The 19773-nt window shown below is 39.4% G+C and overlaps 1 protein-coding gene across 2 annotated transcripts in view; it reads right to left on the bottom strand.

Moving 5' to 3' along the window:
- Positions 1-18393, bottom strand: part of LOC113412769 (fibrinogen-like protein 1) — a 21952-nt gene extending 3559 nt beyond the window's left edge. The window contains exons 1-7 of one of the 2 annotated variants that reach the window (XM_026668597.2): positions 18274-18393; positions 11447-11536; positions 10722-10932; positions 6826-6985; positions 4431-4528; positions 3222-3310; positions 2216-2406 (exon numbers count right to left, since the gene is read on the bottom strand). In XM_026668597.2, the coding sequence (XP_026524382.2) occupies positions 2216-2406; positions 3222-3310; positions 4431-4528; positions 6826-6985; positions 10722-10932; positions 11447-11536; positions 18274-18297 (863 nt within the window). In that variant the 5' untranslated portion in view covers positions 18298-18393. Of the gene's footprint in view, positions 1-2215; positions 2407-3221; positions 3311-4430; positions 4529-6825; positions 6986-10721; positions 10933-11446; positions 11537-16858; positions 16963-18273 lie in introns of those variants that run through there. The other variant, XM_087947671.1, reaches the window with a different exon arrangement.
- Positions 18394-19773: the final 1380 nt, after the last annotated feature.

The raw sequence follows: 19773 nt of genomic DNA on the forward strand, positions 1-19773 counted from the left end.
ATTTTATGCTCTGGACTATTGACATTGAATGCATGTAAACCCTGAAAAATATGTGGTAGCCCTGGGCAAAAGAAAGGCAGAAAAATCACTCTAGGTGTAGGGACAGTGTAAAATATTAACACATGATAAATAATGGAACAATTAAAAATAATAGCACAGAGTTTTCTCTCTCTCTCTCTCTCTCCCTTCTTCCTATTTCTTTTTCTTTCTCTTTCTTTGTCTCTTTCTCTCCCTTCCTTTCTTTCTCTCTCTCTCTCACACACACACCACATTCTCTCTATTTTCTTTCTTTCTTTCTTTCTTTCTTTCTTTCTTTCTTTCTTTCTTTCTTTCTTTCTTTCTTTCTTTCTTTCTTTCTTTCTTTCTTTCTTTTCTTTTCTTTTCTTTCTCTCTCTCTCTCTCTCTCTCTCTCTCTCTCTCTCTCTCTCTCTCTCTCACACACACACACACACACACACCCGTCAGCCTTCATTCCCTCTCACTCCAGGCAGCTTACTCACAAGGGGAAGCGAATCCAGCATTAGAGAAGTTCTGCAGGTAAATGGACTTGCATTTGCAGCTCCTGCAAACTTCCCCATGGCTGGATTTCCCCCCACCCCTTCTTTCCCTCTCCCTCCAGGCCCTTTACTCACAAGGGGAAGCGATACTTCTAGTGTCCATGAAGAATCCAGCCTTGGAACAGTTTTGCAGGTTAACGGACCGCTGCTCCACCCACAGTCATGTGTTTTCAAGTGGCTGCTTGAAAATGCATGGCTAGGGCGGGGGAGCAGTCCTCCTTTTAACTGGGGCATTAAGCATCGGGTGGGCGGGGCAAGCGAGTGAGCGGAAACCGGGCGACCGGGTTGGGGGTGTGGCCGGGCTAGATGTTGCTACTGGTTCGGCGACCCATGCCAAATTCTTGCTACCGGTTCGCCCAAGTAGGTGCGAACCGGCTGAATAGCACCTCTGCTCCAGAAGTTGTGAATGTTCCAACACTGGAAGTTTTTAAAGAAGAAATTGGATAATCATTTGTCTGAAGTGGTGTAGGTTTTCCTACCTAAGCAGTTGGCGGTTGGACTAGAAGACCTCCAAGGTACCTTCGAACTCTGTTATTCTATTCTATTCTATTCTATTCTATTCTATTCTATTCTATTCTATTCTATTCTATTCTATTCTATTCTATTCTATTCTATTCTACTCTACCTCTGTTCTGTTCTATTCTATTCTATTCTATTCTATTCTACTCTATTCTATTCTACTCTACTCTACTCTACTCTACTCTACTCTACTCTACTCTACTCCTGTTCTGTTCTGTTCCATTCCATTCTATTCTATTCCATTCCATTCTACTCTACTCCTGTTCTATCCTATCCTATCCTATCCTATCCTATTCCATTCCACTCCACTCCTGTTCTATTCTATTCTATTCTATTCTACTCTACTCTACTCTACTCTACTCTACTCTACTCTACTCTACTCTACTCTACTCTACTCTACTCCTGTTCTGTTCTATTCCATTCCATTCTATTCTATTCCATTCCATTCTACTCTACTCCTGTTCTATCCTATCCTATCCTATCCTATCCTATCCTATCCTATTCCATTCCACTCCACTCCACTCTGTTCTATTCTATTCTATTCTATTCTATTCTATTCTATTCTATTCTATTCTATTCTAAATATACCCAAAATAGCCTCACTCCTGGCCTGCCCAATGCACACTGAAATAAAATCCCCTCTTCTATTGGTGAATTCATGAGCCTCCATCAGGAAAACACCGAAGAACGATGGTATATGTGTCAGGATTGTAAGAAGAAATCCACTTTGCTTTGAAAACATGGAGATAATGCTAGTGCTTGCAAACTGATTTGTGTTCATCTCTTTTAAGTCTACTTTCCCTTTAGGGAAACTGAAGATGGCTCTCTTTACATCGGCTCTCTTTACATCCATGGGGGTAAAACTCTCTACATCCTCTCTCCCATCCTGAGGGATAAATTAGGCTAGGTGAATGTGCTTGGTCTCAGATAACCCAGTGAGCTTCCTAGCCGTGGAGGAAGAGAGAACCTGGACTTCCTTGCCTGTCTCTGTATCCCATTTATTTTTCTCTAGAACGAGCAATAGATATATCTGAGCGTGACATACAAAATTGCAAACCTGACCAAATTCAGGCATTTGGAAGGCAAATCTGCTCAAGTGCCTACTCTTTTGACTTCAAAAGCGTTGCCCATTGGCTCACCTGTTAAACCACCAGCCACATTTGTTCTCTTCTGCGCAGTTGCCCGTTAGGAACCTGTCATGGTCCCGGTCAGGAGCAGAGAAGGGCATGCCGTTGAGTGATCCAGACCACTGGCTCTCAAAGCTGCTCCCCCCAGACAAAGCATTCCCAGCAGTCCCAGAATAAATGCCAAACCACAGCCTGTAATTGTTCTGAAGGGAAGCCACAGAAACTCATGTTACTAAGTTTCAGGATTAAGGAGCGAGTCGTATGTCACAGACTGCTGCCACCACAAAATATCACGAAACCTCAGAGCCTAATCACATGGAAGCCAGCTCGGTTTAGTCTTGATTAGCGCCCAGTTAAAGCTTTTCATGGATTAGGCAGAGATCAGAGCATTCCATAATTCCCACCCAACCATGGCACTGATTAAATACAGAGCCCCTGCTAGCGGTGTTTAACGGCCCACAGATGAAGACAGCCTGCAGACATTCCCCCGCCTATAGCCTCCGACCACCTCTCCCAAGCACCACCCACGTTCTTTTGACCTTCTCAGCCTTTGGAAACATAGTTGTCTAAATGCCAAACCCTTATTTGACATTTCTGCATTTGAAAGGAGGAAGGGATGGCAGACGGTAATTATGGAGGGAAGGGGAGCCATTTCCCTGGTGGAAGCAGAACGCTTCTCTGAGAGTTTCCAAATTGTGACAGGATTTCGCCTCTCTTCCGGGAATCCTAGCGGGGGTCTTCAGAATCATTGTTACAATTTTCTGGACTTCTATTCTAGAACCTCTTTGAAATTGTCACCAAAAAAGACCTTCCCCCCCCCACCCCATGATTTTCAGCTCATATTGAGTGGAGATTGCTTCGTTATTATTATTTTTTGTATAGGTCTTTGGTCATATATTTCATTTACAATATTAGCTAATGGGGATCCTGATGAGATAAGTGTTCTATTGTCTGCCAGCTCTCATATGACAGGTCTATGGGACCAATTATTCATCCGCAAAGGTCAGACTATACTCACTGTCTCATTCTTGATCTGGAAATCATCATAAATTGCATATCGCCTCTCTCCTTGCCAGTCCATTAGGTCAATTTTCAGTGAAAATCCTCCTAAAATATTAAAAAAAAAAAAAACTTTGGCTAATAAGGGGCATAGTGAACCATTCACTGCAATTTTCGCAAGAGTGCGCAATCTTTCACTTAAGGGACCACATTTTTTTAAATATTATTTTTGGTGGATTAGAACCATAGGGCAGGGATGGTATTAAGGTGTCGTGTAAACCGACAAGACTTTTTTTTTATTGAGTGGTTGATGATAAACGTTTAAAGTGTGTAAAGCAGGCTTTGTTCCAGTGGTGGGATTCAAATTTTTTTACTACTGGTTCTACGGGCGTAGCGTGGCTTGGTGGGCGTAGCAGGGGAAGGATACTGTAAAATCTCCATTCCCTCCCCACCCCACTAACCTGCTTTCCAGCTCCGTTCTCCTGCTCTTCCCTTGATTTCAACACAGAACGGGCCTATCCTACCTTGCATATAACATTATTTTAAATATTTGTAGTATACAGTGTTATTTTATCCAACCATAATCTATTTTGCAAACTGAACATGCCTCTTTTTTTACAAGCGAAATATTTATAATGCTTGGTTTCTAGACCCACTGACATCCTGGTAGCTTTCATGCGTAATGCAATCTGAGATCCCACTGGCCTTTTTAACTGCTGCATTTTTAGGCAGAGAAGGATAAATTGCACCCCTAAGAAGATATTAATAGTCTTCTTTAATAACAGAAAGTAGACCTGTTCTGGCCACTTTAATCATAAATAAGATTATCTGGAATCACAAAAAAACAAGCATGGGCATTGGATTTTGAATAAAGCTTTGGAGTCATATAATAAACATCCCTCCTCTCTTCCCATGTATACCCCATATCAGGTCAAGTCTTGGAAATACACTATACTCCTGTTCTCAACATCTCCACACCTAAATATGTCTAGATTCTCACATTGCCTGTCCTTGATATTTGCCAACGCTGTGTCCTCGCTATTTTGTGGGGAGGCAAGAAGAAGCTATAGGGCCAAACATATTTCTATTACTATACTTAATTTATCCTTAATAGGCTCTTCCAGAATTTATCATAAGAGAAATAAAGATCTTAAAGGCTGCATTCACAAATGGACTGATACAAAACATTAATTTATCTGTGTTTAAATTAATGGGTGGGTATCCTTACCATTGAAAAGGAGATCATAAATCTTATCATTACCAAGCCAATATTCATCATCCTTGCCCTGTAATTGCCCAAAACCTTCTTTGTAATCGAGCCATTCTCTGCAACAAAGAGATGTACACATATTAGCCTCAGGAGACACCTTGGTGCTAAGTAATATGTGATTATAATATTTTAATGATTATTATCTTTACATCACATCTATCTGTCATGATAGAATTCAAGACAGTGTACATGATATTTTTTTAGGAATATTATCTACGATTTGCTGTAAAAATGGCAGTTATCATATATATTCAGGCCATTCCCTCTAATTACCAGCCAATTGCCTGCAAGCCTCCAATTGTGTTTGTTTTTAATTTTTTGTTTGATTAATTAATTAATTAATATCTCAGCTGTATTATTTTTACAAATAACTCAGGATGGTGAACATAACCGAGACACGTTCCTCTGCCTCTTTCTCCATAACAACAACCCTGTAAGGTGAGTGGGGCTGAGAGGGAGTGACTGGCCTAGCTGGCTTTCATGGCTAAAGCGGAACTAGAACTCACGGTCCCCTGCTTTCTAGCCTGGTGCCTTAATAACTAGGCCAAACTGGCTCTCAAGTACAAGTCTCAAATACAAGTGGATTGTTATATTTCCCCCCTCTTATATGGCAACAGATAGTCAGACATAGAAGTTCAAGAAAAATCCATATTTTCGGTTAACAGGAGGTGGAACAAAGGTCATTTCCCTCTGGTTCACTTTTTCCTTTCTTTTCATATTTACTGTGTGAAACACTATAAAAGAGCTTTGCATTTGGGCCTGCCTGACTTCATACTGTTGGCTGGGCTTAGTAGCCAAGTCAAATTATTTTTGGTCCAGCTCCAATGTATTTGAAATCATAGTAAAAGTGGACATTCTTTGTGTTGTTACAGCCCTGTAGAGATTAGGGAGTGAGCTGCTTTCCTATCTTTTGCATCACCATGCCTCTTTTTCATGGGTGCTTTTCCATATACTGAGGAAAGATAGCTTGTCAGCTCTCCTCAAAGCAATGCTTCATGCTTGAAGACTGGCAGAAACTAAGATGGCTGAAGATATTTACACATCGCCGTCATTTCTATTTTCCAGTTCCCCACCAAAAAAAATGTTTGGATCTAATTTTAATCATCATTTCCTTGATCCTTAACTGTGGAGATTACATTCAGTAGAGAGAACACCAGTTGTGGTATTCTACGGGTTCGTCCCAGTTCTGGGGCACTGGTAGCGCCGAAGATCAGCTGGCAGAGAATCGGTTCAGTTTGCTCCGAGTCTCTCCGACGGTCTGCGGTTGGGCCTGCCCGCCCGCCCCTGCTCCTAGGTCCTTTTTAACCTCTCAGCTGTTTGGCATGGCAGAGCGGATTGCTGTGCTAAACAGCTGAGAGGCGCAGTAGCTTAGATTTTACTGTTTTAACGCGTGCACAAAACTTGTGTTCGGCACACGCGCATGATTGCGCAAGTCACACGATCCCACCCCTGCGGCCACGCCCACCAACCCACTCCCACAGAACCGGTGGTGGGAACTTTTGAACCCCACCACTGACCATGAGTCCAAAAATGTTGTCCATTGTCCTCCCTCCTGAATTCCTGTACTGAAGAGATATAGGAACAACAAAATTATTCTTTCTGTGCTTCATATTCAGTGAAATAAAATCCATTTCTGGGACCTCCCTCCCCTTCCACATTTCTACTTTACAATGTTTGCATTTGTTTGTGCCTTGCTGGGAAAAAACAATCTAAACAACTTCTTTGAGAAAAAAAAATTATTTCTGATTGTATAGCTGCTTTCTTCATTTAAAACCTCCTTGAATATTGTGAAAGTAAAGAATGCCATTTCTTGTAACCAGATACATAGCTAAAAAGCCCTAACCACAGATGTATGCTCCTACAGAAGCTGAAATAGAGGAAAGTGGGAGGGACAGTACGTACAGTATATTGCAACCATTATGATACAGATAGAGAGACACAACACCAAAACTCAGAGCTTAGGAGCTAAAACAGTAATTTTTTCCCCATAGGAAAACAGTTGGTCCACAAATCCTACAGAACTACCATGTTGCAAAAGAAAATATCAGCTTTGCCAGGTTTTCAGATAAATCAGCAACACAATTTAGCTATTGAATTCCATAATCCTGGAGAAAAATTGAGAACAAGACTTAATTCTAGCTGGGAGACATGTATTCTTGCATTTCATTTTGAAATATATTTTTCTAAATGTGTGTGTGTGCGTGCGTGTGTGTGTGTGTGTTTCATAGCAAGCAATGTCTGCAAATGTTATGCACATCTTTGTCTTTGTGGGGGCATTTCTTAATTTGGGATGACACATAAAGAAACCGCAAAGTCTTTCCAGGTGAGCTATTAACTACGCTCAAAAACTTACCGGTAGAAATTTTCTTTGCCATTGCACCGCCGTTGAATTACCGTCCACCCGCCTCCATCTGACATATCACAGTACACAAGAAAAGGTTCTCTGTCCTGTTGTGGTTTAATTCTATAGTACCCACTTTCTCTTTTTCCTCTGTTAAACAGCATTGCACAATCTAAACAAAGCATCAAAACAAAACAACAATAGCTCCAAATGATCAAACTACATCCAGCAATCCTGCACAGAACAGAAAAGTATCATTTTTTTTTTTTTTGGTACTCCTTTATTGTCCCAAATTCATAGGCTATTACTATAGATCTAAATTGTGGATGCATTTATTTAATATCCCATTTTCTCTGGAAGAGCTGAAGATGGTATGTAATGACTCCCTCCTCCCATTTTATTGATTTATTTATCAAATACATATACTGCCCTTTTCACTTTCTGAGTGGGCGATTTACAAATGAAAGCCATAAAACCACATAAAAAGACAGCATTAGAGAAGAAGAATTAAAAACAGAATTGAAAGTCTAAAAAGGCAGAGAAAGGGCCCTCAAACCATCGCCCACCCCAGGGTTCCCCATGCCAACTGGCAGAGCTAGGTCTCTAGGCTTTTCTGAGGGCCAGAAAAGTGGGAGACTCGCCTTATCTCAGGGTGTAGACCAGGGGTGTCCAACCTTGGCAACTTTAAGACTTGTGGACTTCAACTCCCAGAATTCCTCAGCCAGCAAAGCTGGCTGAGGAATTCTGGGAGTTGAAGTCCACAAGTCTTAAAGTTGCCAAGGTTGGACACCCCTGGTGTAGAGTGTTCCATAGGGTAGGGGAAACAAAAGAGAAAGCTCTTTTCCAGTGGTGGGATTCAAATTTTTTTTACTACTGGTTCTGTGGGTGTGGCTTGGTGGATGTGGCAGGGGAAGGATATTGCAAAATCTCCAGTCTGACGTGGTATTTGCCAGTTCTCTGAACTACTCAAAATTTCCGCTAGCGGTTCTCCTGAACTAATCAGAACCTGATGAATACCACCTCTGCTCTCTTCCCAGACCCCACTAGTGGAAATTCTTTACCGATGGGGTCCATAAAAATAACCCTCTGAAGTAAGCTGGGACAGAGTGACTGGCTTTCAATCACCAATTGAGCTTCCAAGGCTGAGGGTGGACTTAAATTTGGGTCTCCTTGATGTCACACGTGACCCCTACATCCTCCTGGCTGAGCAACTCACAGCTCAGGTGATTATGGTGACTCTCCATCTCATCCCTGGTTTTCAGAACATCTGAAAGAAAACCACTGCTTGTTAATTATGTCACTTTTCCTTCTTTGGGGCCCAAAGAATGGGTGTGACGAATGAGCAAAGCTTGAGAGGAAAAGCATCCAGTCAATTCCTTTGAACCTTCCAGTGTGTGCTCAGACCACCCGCTGCTCGCCTGAGCAAATAAGACTGAAACACATCCCAAAGGTGCTTTTCAAAAGGCAACTGGAATTTCTTGGCTTTTTCCTTGAAAATGTTTTGCTTCTCATCCAAGAAGCTTCTTCAGTTCAGTCAGAAGCTTCTGGGATGAGAAATGAAAAGTTTTCAAGGAAAAAAAGCCAAGAAAGTCCAGTTGCTTTTTGAAAAGCATCTTTGGGACAACCATCACCTGGATGATTGAGAATCTCCATAGACATTGAAATTTGAAACAGTTTAAAAGTCTAGCTCATGCTCTCAAAAAGATTGACTATACTTTATTAAAAGCTATAAATAATTAGATTTTGTGAAAGAGGAACCCGAACACTAATTTGTTTTGTATACCCCATTTGCTCAAATACCAATCCTAATTCTGGTGTAGACACAGATAAATCATAGTTATTTAAATTTATTAATAAGGTCAGAGACACAGAATTTTTTCAGTCCCATTTTGGGAAAGATTTCAAAAGCCATACTTCCGCTGTGATAGAGCCAATGTTAAAGTGGATAGACCCCTTCTTTGAAAAACGACCCTTCTAAAACAAACAATTGCATAGTTGCATTATTTCCCCAAATTCTCAAGTTATCAAGACATAATTTGAAGAAGCTGTCTTTCTACATGCCTTCTCAGTGGCAAGTTTCGCTAGATTCAGAGCAACCGCCAGTAATAAACATCTCTTGTACGATTACATTTCCAGGTAAGCAAAGTTTTGCAAAGTATAAACAAATGGAAGCAAAGAACTAACTAAATATAGCACTCACAATATTTTTCTATCCTTTTAAACCATTCTTCCTTCTGCCATATCCATACTTAGCTTCTATATACTGCCTACTAAACTTTCCACTTCCCTTTTTTGAAAATTTTATCCATTGGACCCAACAACCACTTTACTGAGTCTTTATCTCAAACTATTTATCTTGTTTTCATATAGTGTATTCCTTTAGTTATTAGAAGATCCTCGTTCGTTCTATCAGTCAAAACCACCTCAACATACTTCTTTCAGACTGGTCACTCTCCCTTTTGTACTTGATCCACATTCATTCACCAACCACTCTTGATCTTATATTTGGCCTCACCATATTCATTTCTTGCACTATCCATTCTTGTTGCATTTAGCTTGTTTTTATGTTTCTTAAGACCTATCCAACACTCATGATATAGGCAGAATTTCACTCTTATACAAGCTTTTTTGTTTCTTTAACAAGCATTATTTTCTTGCAACAGATTACATAGTACTACTTGCCACCTTTCTATCAAGATTTATACTGCTTAAAATCTCTCATTTTCCCATCTTTAGTAAATGTTTTGTCAATGTATATAAATTAAACTTTTCAGTCATCCAATGGTACCTCAGTCCTCATCAGCAATTCATTCTGGAAGACAAGTTGAATGCTAAAACCAACAGGTACCGAGAAAACTGTGTGACTCACCACATGACCCACTATTTTGGCTAGAATAATAGAATAGAATAACAGAGTTGGAAGGGACCTTGGAAGTCTTCAAGTTTAGAAATAGAGAGTTACGAAGCAGCCGGACATCAGCCAGTTCCTCCTTGCATGTCGACTACCAGGAGAAAGATGAGCACCAGGACAAGATTTCTGCTTCAAAATGCATCAGATTTGACAAGTTTTGAAGGAGAGGTATGACTGTATATTCCATTTTCCTTGTGAACTATAACTGCATATGCCTTGTTACATTAATTTCTAAAGCCATACTCCTCATCCGCATCATACAATTTTTCTAATGTTTGCTGCAAATCATTTGGGTTCCTGCTAATCAATATAGCCATCCCCAATTAATTGCTCTCCAGGCATTTTGGACTACAAATCCCCACTTCTCCAGGAAATATGGCTCCTAGGATGTTTGGAACAGAATAACAAAATCATAGAATAATGGTTGGAAAGGACCTTGGAGGTCTTGTGGTCCAACTCCATGCTCAAGTAGGAAATCCTATACCAGTGGTGACTAACCTTTTTAGGCTCCTGTGCCAAAAATTGTGTGCGCTTGCGCGCTCATGCTTGCGGGCCAGCACCCAGAAGGCAATGCGCCCCCTACGCATGTGCTCGCAATCGGAACTGGAAGTGATGAAACGGGCCTAGTTTTTGGTCTTCCTCAAACCTCTGGGAGGCCGAAAAAGGCCTCAAACCAGCCAAATATCAGCTGTGAGGCGTGCGCATGCACAGTGAGGTAAGTTTGCCTGCAGCTCGCATGCCGGCACAAATGGCTCTGTGTGCCACCTGTGGCACACGTGCCATAGGTTCGCCATCACGGCCCCATGCCATTTCAGACAAATAGTTGTCCAGTCTCTTCTTCAAAACCTCTAGTGTTGAAGCACCACAAGTTTTGAAGGCATGTCGTTCCACTGATTGTTCTAACTGTCATAATACGCCTGAAAACCAAGCGTCTACAGAAGGCTATCCTTATAAGGTAATCCTCAAGAAAGACAGATGTGTCCCCTAAATAGTGTACCTTGATCATAGACTAAGAGATTTCCACTAGTTGTGGGCAAAAACATATCCAGAGGTACCGTCTTCCTGGCAGAGAAAACTTTGCTTTTCCTTCTGTGATAGTTGTTCCCCAGCAAGTCTTTCAACTGAAATTCGTATAACTGGAATAAATCTTGAAGCATTTTCAACTTCTTCTGTAGTTTGCTGTTTTCTAAGAGGCATTCTTCCTTTTTCTGAAAGTAAGGGGAAAAATATTTGCCTGAAGAACACATCTATTTTTAACTTTATATTTAGAGTAAGTTAAAGGTTCCTAACATGATCCTCAGCCTTGGTTGTATATTTGTTCAATCTATGGTAGTTATGATTATTCAGCAATAGGATGCCAGTAGGATTAGGCCATAGTATGTGTGTGTGTGTGTGTGTGTCCGTGCAAACTTGTGTCTGCTAGCCCATAACCATGTAGGACCTTTTCATATTGAAGACAGCATGATTGAAAAAGGGAGCAGGCTGAAGCCTTTTATACACTGCAACAGAGAATTGCTCATTATTCAACAAGTGAAAGACAGGTGTGCTCATTATATATTTAGATTTAAATGTATAGGCTATGGCTTCAACGTTGACCAAACCACAAAGCTAACTCTCTTTGAATTGAGATAATTTCCAAATATTCAGCTATTTTACAGCCACTCAGGATTCTTTTCTTGGTGTTAGTAGAAAACTCATCACACGTATCCGGCTTCTACATACCGAGAGTCGTGGTGCAGGTGAACAAAATGGTCCAAGGAACAGGAACAGCAGCAGAAGCAGCTGAATCATTGGGACATTCCCTTGACAGAGCTGGGAGATGAAAGGGGAGGACAGGGATATCTTGCATTACATGCTGACAATAACTTATTTTCTAACCCTTTCCTGTTACATTCCCTTTTTGACACTGAGAGGGTTGTCCCCGTGCCTTCTCTTCCTCTTGTTTCTCTAGATCAGGGGTCTCCAACCTTGGCAACTTTAAAGACTTGTCAACTTCAACTCCCAGAGTTCCTCAGCCAGCTTTGCTTTGGGCGCATGCTCTAATTCTTTTTATTTTTACATCTTTTATGTGCTATTTATTTACAGACGTAAAAAAAAAAGGAAAGCATTATTAGTTTTGGTTTTGTTGCTGTGCTTTGCCATATCATTTTGCATTTCCTACACACACTTGCCACCGGGTGGCAGCAGAAGTGCAGAAAGTATTTTTTTACTGTATTTGCTTTGACACCAGTATACCTCTATTTCAAATTTCTTGGATAGTTTGTTAAGACAGAAACCAAGCTTGCTGTCATAAATTATGCTCTGCAGAACTGGATGCCAGATTCTGCTTGGAGAGTCTCTAACAGGTCACAGATTAATTTATAGTTCATCTGGTGTGCAAGGCAGCCTCAGATTCTCCTCGACTTCTTACTTCTTATTCATCTGCTGAAAGCATCTCCAGCTACAGCAGATTTATAGGCAGACTGTTGCTATCTGATTTTATTCCAAAATTATTGAAATATAAATATCACTGCCAAAGGAACACAGGAAGAAAAGCAACTTCCTTTTTTATCTGCTATAGCAGCAAAGGGATTTTCACTATGATATGCTGCCATCCTGGTTGCTTAGCTGATCTCCAAATATTTGTGTTCACACATTGCACTCAGTGTAAACCTTAATGTGATTTAGCGAGGATGCATGACCCTACGCCTTTGAGATCTTGGCCACTGATATGTATAATTTCTGGGCTGGCTATACTCATCTTGGTGCCAGCTTGCCAGGCAGTTGCTCAACTTTCTATCCGCAATCAGTAAATTGTATTTGCACAAAATGCAAAATGTTAATAATGCCTCAAACACCACTGAATATGCCCAATACAACATGAAAACCACATCAGGTCATAGCTTATTATTTCCCGACAAACTTTGTTTTATCTGGGGTTTCCTGTTTTATTCATTTAGCTTTGCTAGGGGCAAAAACAACCATCCCATTAGGGTGAAAAACCATCATTGTATGAAAAGGGTGGTGTTAATTACCTTGTTCGGCTTCAAAATAAAGCCCTGATAACGCAAACCCCAGAATAGAACAACAGAATTTTAAAGACATTCCTCCTCAGTAATTTTCATTGTTAGCTATAGTGTAGTATATATGTATTGACAATAAGACATGTATAGCTTGTGAATAGCACTTTTTAACCATAAATCTGTTCCAGTTTTCTATTTGTACACAATCCTAATGACCAAATTGCTTGCCTCAGCTGGATACCCTGAGATGTGTGGACTTTGAACTCTCAACCAAAACACACACACACACACACAAAATGATATATATAATGAAGCCCCCTGGTATGATATCATAAAAATAATACAGGGGGCTTCATTATTTTGACCATCAATTCTACCCTGCAAGTAAGCATTGTCCAGTCATTTTTAATTTCTCAGGTTGGTTCTGGAATTAAGAGAGGCCCAGTGGCAAATCATAATTTCAAGGAAACATTTTCAGAAAGCATAGGTTTATTCATGGTCTCACGAATGTCATGAGTGTTGTATGAGGACCTGTTGACTAACTGAAACCTTTTTATATACTGATGTACACTATTAAGTTTATATAGATTTCAAAATGAAAATTAGCATATGATGCACCATTAATCAATAATGTATTTAACTTTACTGCAAAATAATTCTACTTGAGAAACAGATATAAAATTAAAATAAAATAGTTGATGTCCACGCATTACAGAAACCAAAAACTCCACAAAAATGAGTAAAATGTATCAATGGCTAGAGTCAAGGAAAAAGAAAGAAATTGTTGACGCTTTGTAGGAATGAAAGTTAAAGTTTTGTAAACCAAAGAGAATGGAATATAATGGACAAATATGAGATGATACGAATGCATGAGTATAAAAGATGGTTGTAAATATGTATATAATTGCAGATAAATGTAAATAGAAATAATATGCAACTAGCACTATACTAATAACATAAGGGAAAAAGGAAATTAACTGTCATGTGTATCTCTATGCTATAGCTTGTATGGCCAAAATGATGGCCAAGAAAGTCGCACAGTGTTCTATTGTTTTTAACGTTTATTCAATAAAATTTATTTTTTTAAAAAACTCCACAAAAAATGTGTGAATAGCAAGAGAAATAGCGCTTAGACTTATATGCCATTTCACAGTGCTTTACAATCCTCTCTAAGTGGTTTACAACGTCAGCCTTCCAACTCTGTTCAGCTGTATCTAATTGTATCTGTCAGAAATGGCGTAGGGTCTCCTGCTTGGGCAAGGGGGTTGGACTAGATGACCTGCAAGGTCCCTTCCAACTCTGTTCATCTGTATCTATATCTGTATTTCCCCTAACTATCTGGCTTCTCATTTTGAAGGATGGAAAGCTGAGTCAACCTTGAGCCTGTCAGGATCAAATTGCTGGCAGTTGGCAGAGTTAGCCTGCAATACTGCATTCTAACCACTGTACCACCACAGCTCAATAGCCAATGAGGAATTCTGTAGGTTCCACTGCACCTCCCTTATTTTGCTTCCCTATTTCAAGTATTCAGTACTCATTATATGGGCAATTACATGATTGAATCCATTCATTTGACAGCTTATAGCAGAAGCCTATGAGTGTAAGTAATTCCCTCTGATAAGTGGTTAGAATGATTGCAGCCTTCTTGTCTGAGGCAAATCTATATTTCTGCCAATGCTTTATACATTTTGATTGAAACCATAGACTACTTCAGATATTATGCAAACCCACATTTGTATTGCATAAGAACATATAACTGCAGCCATTTGTGGGCTCCCTTGGTAAAGTTTTTATGTGACATAATTAGAAAATACACACATTTTGTGTCCCTACAAAAATGCAGAGACTGTATCTGAACAGAAAAAAAAAGTATGACCGGAGTAGACCTATGTGATTAGACCAAAAACACTGTGGTCATAACACACTCAGAACATTTTGTTCTTTCCCCAAGATAGCCATTTTGAAATTCTGAAAGTCCTTCAAATTGTGCCTGCCAAAGTTACTCCCTTTTCCAGGAATAGACAAAACTCGGAGTAAATCACTTCTCAGCTAATTACAATAATGACCTATTAATATTAGTTTACTCACTAAACTCTGAATAACATTTAAACCATGCACCTATTTTCTGGCAACAATGTAAATTACATAAATGTGCTCCCTTTTTTTAAAAAAAGATGAAACTTTAACAAGTAATATTATCATCAGCCTATTTCATAAACAACAAAATTCTCAGAAGGCACTTGCTTCACTGCTCTCAGTGGTTTTGAGTGCAAAGTGAACATACTGACCAAGTTCACATATCAGTTTAAAATATGTATCATTTTAGCTTAGAATATTATGTGTGCAATCAGTAGGGACTTTACATGTAATATATAGTCTGAACCAGCCAATCTTTCCTCTCCCCCCTCCCTGTCTCTTCTACATGAAAGCAGACTTAGAATAATATTAATATACTAAAAGGCAACACATAGCATGAATTTATAAAATAAAAACAAGAAGAGGTAGATGATGGCAGCTTTCAAATAATGTTATGAAGTAAACTAAGCAAATTAACTTCAAATATAAAAACCTAGCTTCTGAGCTTGCTTGTCAACATTTCATCAGTACAAGAGACTGTGGGGTTTGCTCCTATACAGTAGTTTGCCAATGTTGGTGGGATTATGGTTTTTTCTTTGGTAGTTCCTCGATTAGGTTGTTGTTTTGTGCTTGATTGTTTGTCTGGTCTGGTGTTAATCCCTGCTTATCTGGATCTTGGCTGCTAAAGAGAATGTGTTAATGCCTTTTTGTTTCCTTCTTAACCTTTTTGTTGTCTCTTGTGTCTAAATATGGTTTATTTTCTGTGTGTCTATTGATAGCTGAAGTATAGATTTAAAGTATCCTAACTTGACCATACGTGTTCCAGCACCTTAATCATAAATGCTCCTGCTCCAGCACCTTAATGACACCAGTAATGTCTGCAGGGTGTGGAATATTGCAGAAATATCAAAAATAGCAAGATGTCAGGTAGGGAGCCACAATTCAAGCCCTACTCCTTTGATCATACTTTGATGTTACTGCACATACAAAAGGGCAGAGCTCAGATCAGGATGACGCATTCACCATTTTGTTAGTTTTGACATCCTCTCTTGCTCCCTTCCCCACTGCATAACACTCTTCCCATTAAGAAAGAAGCTGAGCATTGGTTTTCAACGATGCTCTTCATTAAAGCTAGGCAGCACTTCAATTCCCCCTAAAAGTGCTTTGGGGCTATGTCTCTTCTCAAAATCAGCAGCAGATACCTTGGGAAAAGGGTTGCTGTTTTTAAAAAGTTGCATACAAATGTTACATACATGCTCCTGAACAGAACATATTTTTGGAAACAAATCCAAGGCATTGAATATTTCTAATATGAGCTTTCTCAGCATTTCGGTAAAATCCTAAAGGCCAGCCTGAGCTGTACTGCATATAACATGATTAGGAAAAATGTGGTTGCCAGATATTGAGGAATTGTAAGACCAATTATCTCCAACCATTAGCAATGCTGATCTAACAGGCTTGAGTTCTCATTCTGCTGAGAACATACAGTGGTTTCTAATTTCTTAGTTCTTCAACTTTGTTTTGTTCATATTACTTTTATTCCAGCAATTAATTTCATATCTTCCAGATGTGTTCAACCTCATCTCCCATGGAAGCCAAAACAAGCATACAAAATGAATTAAAAATTCTTATTCTGAGCTCCAGACCAGATCATTATATGGAAATACACATGCAATTTTCTTGACAGAAATACATAAGTGATTTACCACTGTCTTCTTCCAAGTTTTTTTTTTTTTAATTTCCCAAATCTGACCTAGAGTCCTAGAATTCTTAGTGGACTCCCATTCACTACCAACCAGGCCCAAGCCCGCTTTTTGGGAAATCAGTCACTGTGTAAAATAAATAGGAACCTCTGTGATTGTAATCGATTCCACTACATCTATGCAGCAACAAGAAAGTCAACAACAACAGGAAGAAAGAATAACGAAATGCAAATTAGGGAAATTCTATCCTCTACTTTTTAAAATGTGACCTAGATTATTAGCCATTAATGCTGTAGAATTGAATGCAGCTGATCTGTTTGTTTAAATATGTGAAAATTAATTGCAGTACATACTAATATCTTCTCTGTCTCTTTTGTCTTTTTTATTTTCCTTATTTGTTCCATCCTGCCAACAACTTGGCCAGTGGTATTCCTGTGTCTTAGCAGCTGCATGGCAAGCAAAAACTTCAGCAGCTCTCAGCTTGGATAGAAACTGGATGCAAAAAACATAACCCCACCCCAATTGAGTAACTTGGCTTGTTATTGAGGACAGAAATATTTAGCTGGATAGAAGCGTTATAGTGTGGACCAGCATCTGTTTCAAATCAGTAAATAATAAAAATAGATATTGGACCTTTCTGCAAGTTTAGAGAATGAATCTATACTGGTGTTAATCTTCCAGATTGTAAATATGGGATTGCCTACAGCAATATTTACTTTAGGCATTCGTTATACTGCGTACATATCAGAGGAAACCCTCCTTAAGATAGTAAACATAAATAGGATCATGCTATGAATTAATTTAGCTTGTGGTAGACTTGAGTTCTTTGGCTTTCCTGTTCACACTTTCCAGCTCTTCCTAACTGTTTATTGAATGTCCACATTCAATAAACATGTACATGGGAGTACAGGATTTCACAGCTTGGACACAGACAATATCTGTACTTTCAGGGAGATCTTTCAAATGATAACATGCTGGCAGGCTGTCCCTAAGCCATTGATATGTTTAGCCAGTCTCAATCGCTTCAGAAATATCTTGTAGTGAACAGAACAGTACAACTTAATTCTGTCCTAACCAATGCAAATTCCAGTTCACAATGTACATCCTGAGGTCATAAGATAGGATTTTAATGAAGCCAGAGTTAAAACCAAATCCCTTAATACAAAAAGGGCAGTCACTTTTCATCTGGCATTTCCTTAAGCAGCACCCTCTATAAATTGTGCTTCCCCCCTTACTTTTATATAGGAGTGTAGAAAAGTTGAAAGTCCTATATCTTGGTCCATTGAAGAATATACAGCAGAGCTCAGAACTACTATAACCAAATGCTATGGTGTGATGGCAAAAATACATTTATTTTTTAAAAGTGATAAAATATCATATTTTATTTATTTATATGGTATCTGCCTTTATTTTTACAAATAATTCAAGGTGGTGAACATAACCAAAACACATTCCTCCTTCTATTTTCCCAACAACAACAACTCTATGAGTTGGATTGGGCTCAGAGTCAGTGGCTGGCTGAAGGTCACCCAGTTGGCTTTCATGCCTAAAATGGGACTTTAACTCACAGTCTCCTATTTTCTAGCCTGGTGTGCTAACCATTAAGCCAAACTAGTTCATTCCCTCAAATTGCATAAACAAATATTCATAGGCTGTAAAAATAAGTCCTATAAATCTATCTGAGAGCTTTTTTTATAATTAAAGATAAAACAATTTGAAAATGAACATATGCAAATGTGGTAGAAGGATGTAAATGAAAAAAGCTTACCCTATTTGTCATGGTTTCATGCATTCAAGTGCTTGAGCAACTGAACATGCATGAGTTTTGATTCTTCTGTAGAGATAGTGTGCATGCTTCCCTATCTTCTTCCCTCCCTACCCTGTCAACAAATATAAATTTATATGTAGGAAAATAAAAAATATGTCAAAGGTTTTATTAGAAATACTTTCAGCTCCCTCTACTGACAATAAAGGGCACAAACACTTTCTGGAAATTTTAGAAAAGACTCTTTAATGACATAGGTGCTTCAATATGCAGAAAGAAGAGAATATGAGTTTTTGTCCTTTCACTGGAAAAAGAGGATAGGAAGGGAGAGGAAAAAAGAGAGAACATGGAAAATAAAGGCCAAAATTCTCTATGTTGCTGTAACACTTCTGAAAGTCAGTGTGGTGTACAGATTAAGATATTGGACTAGAAGTGAAAGATCTAGATTTAAGATTCTTTTAGTCATTTATGTTGATGTAATACAGTTTCTGAAAGCCAGTGGAGTGTAGAGGTGTAAGATGCTGTATTAGATTCAGATTCTAGAATGGCTGGTAATATTGGCCCAGTCTTTCTCTCTATCCCTAGACTGGGAAGTCCAAAAACATCTATCAACCAATCTGCACATATTGGACTATTGTCCTTAACTATTCATTTATCAACTTTATAATGCCACCCATGTATCTACAAAACTCTGGGCAGAGAACTTAAAGTATAAAACATGGACAGTTGTAAACCTTGTTCAGTATACCAAAAATATTGAGGGGGAGCCCTTCCCCCTTGTTAAAAAGCTCAGAGGGAACCCACATCATGCAATTATTGGAAGAAATGTCCATCTGGGTTCAGTTCCAAGTGGGAAGAAAGACACTGGAAACACGGAGGCTGCTTGGAAGGATGGTTTAATGGTGAAGCAGAACCACCAAGCACATGTGATTCTGAGTAGCTGACCACATGGAGTGGAGAAAGAGATATATTTATACTGTCTCTTGGGCCTTGCTCCAGAGCTTCCTATTCCTGTGCAAGGAATGTATCCTACTGGTTGTCAAACTCCTAGGGGACTATTTATTTATTTATTTGATTTGCCAATTGTTTACAAGATAATAAGTATAAGTGTATACATAGTTGTGAATACATGAAATGGGTACATATAAGAAAAATAAAAGAAGAATAAGAGAAACAATAGGACAGGGACGGTAGGCACGTTGGTGCGCTTATGCACGCCCCCTACAGACCTCTTAGGAAAGGGGTGAGGTCAATAGTAGACAGTCTAAGGTTAAAGTTTTTGGGGTTTGGGGAAGAAACTACAGAGTCGGGTAGAGCAGGGGTCCCCAACCGCCGGAACAACTCCTACCAGGCCGCTGGCTTGCTGGGCGCCGCCATCTTTTTCATGAAAAAGTGCTTCCGTGAGCTTTTCCGGGTAGAAAGCTCACGGAAGCACGTTTTCATCAAAAAAGATGGTGGCGCACGCTCGGTGAGCTTTTCTGGGTAGAAAGCCATTTCTACCTG

Source organism: Notechis scutatus, chromosome 1, assembly GCF_049901735.1.
Source record: "Notechis scutatus isolate UNSWTSFEM ecotype Mainland chromosome 1, rNotScu1.2, whole genome shotgun sequence".
In the NCBI taxonomy this organism is placed as follows: domain Eukaryota; kingdom Metazoa; phylum Chordata; class Lepidosauria; order Squamata; family Elapidae; genus Notechis; species Notechis scutatus.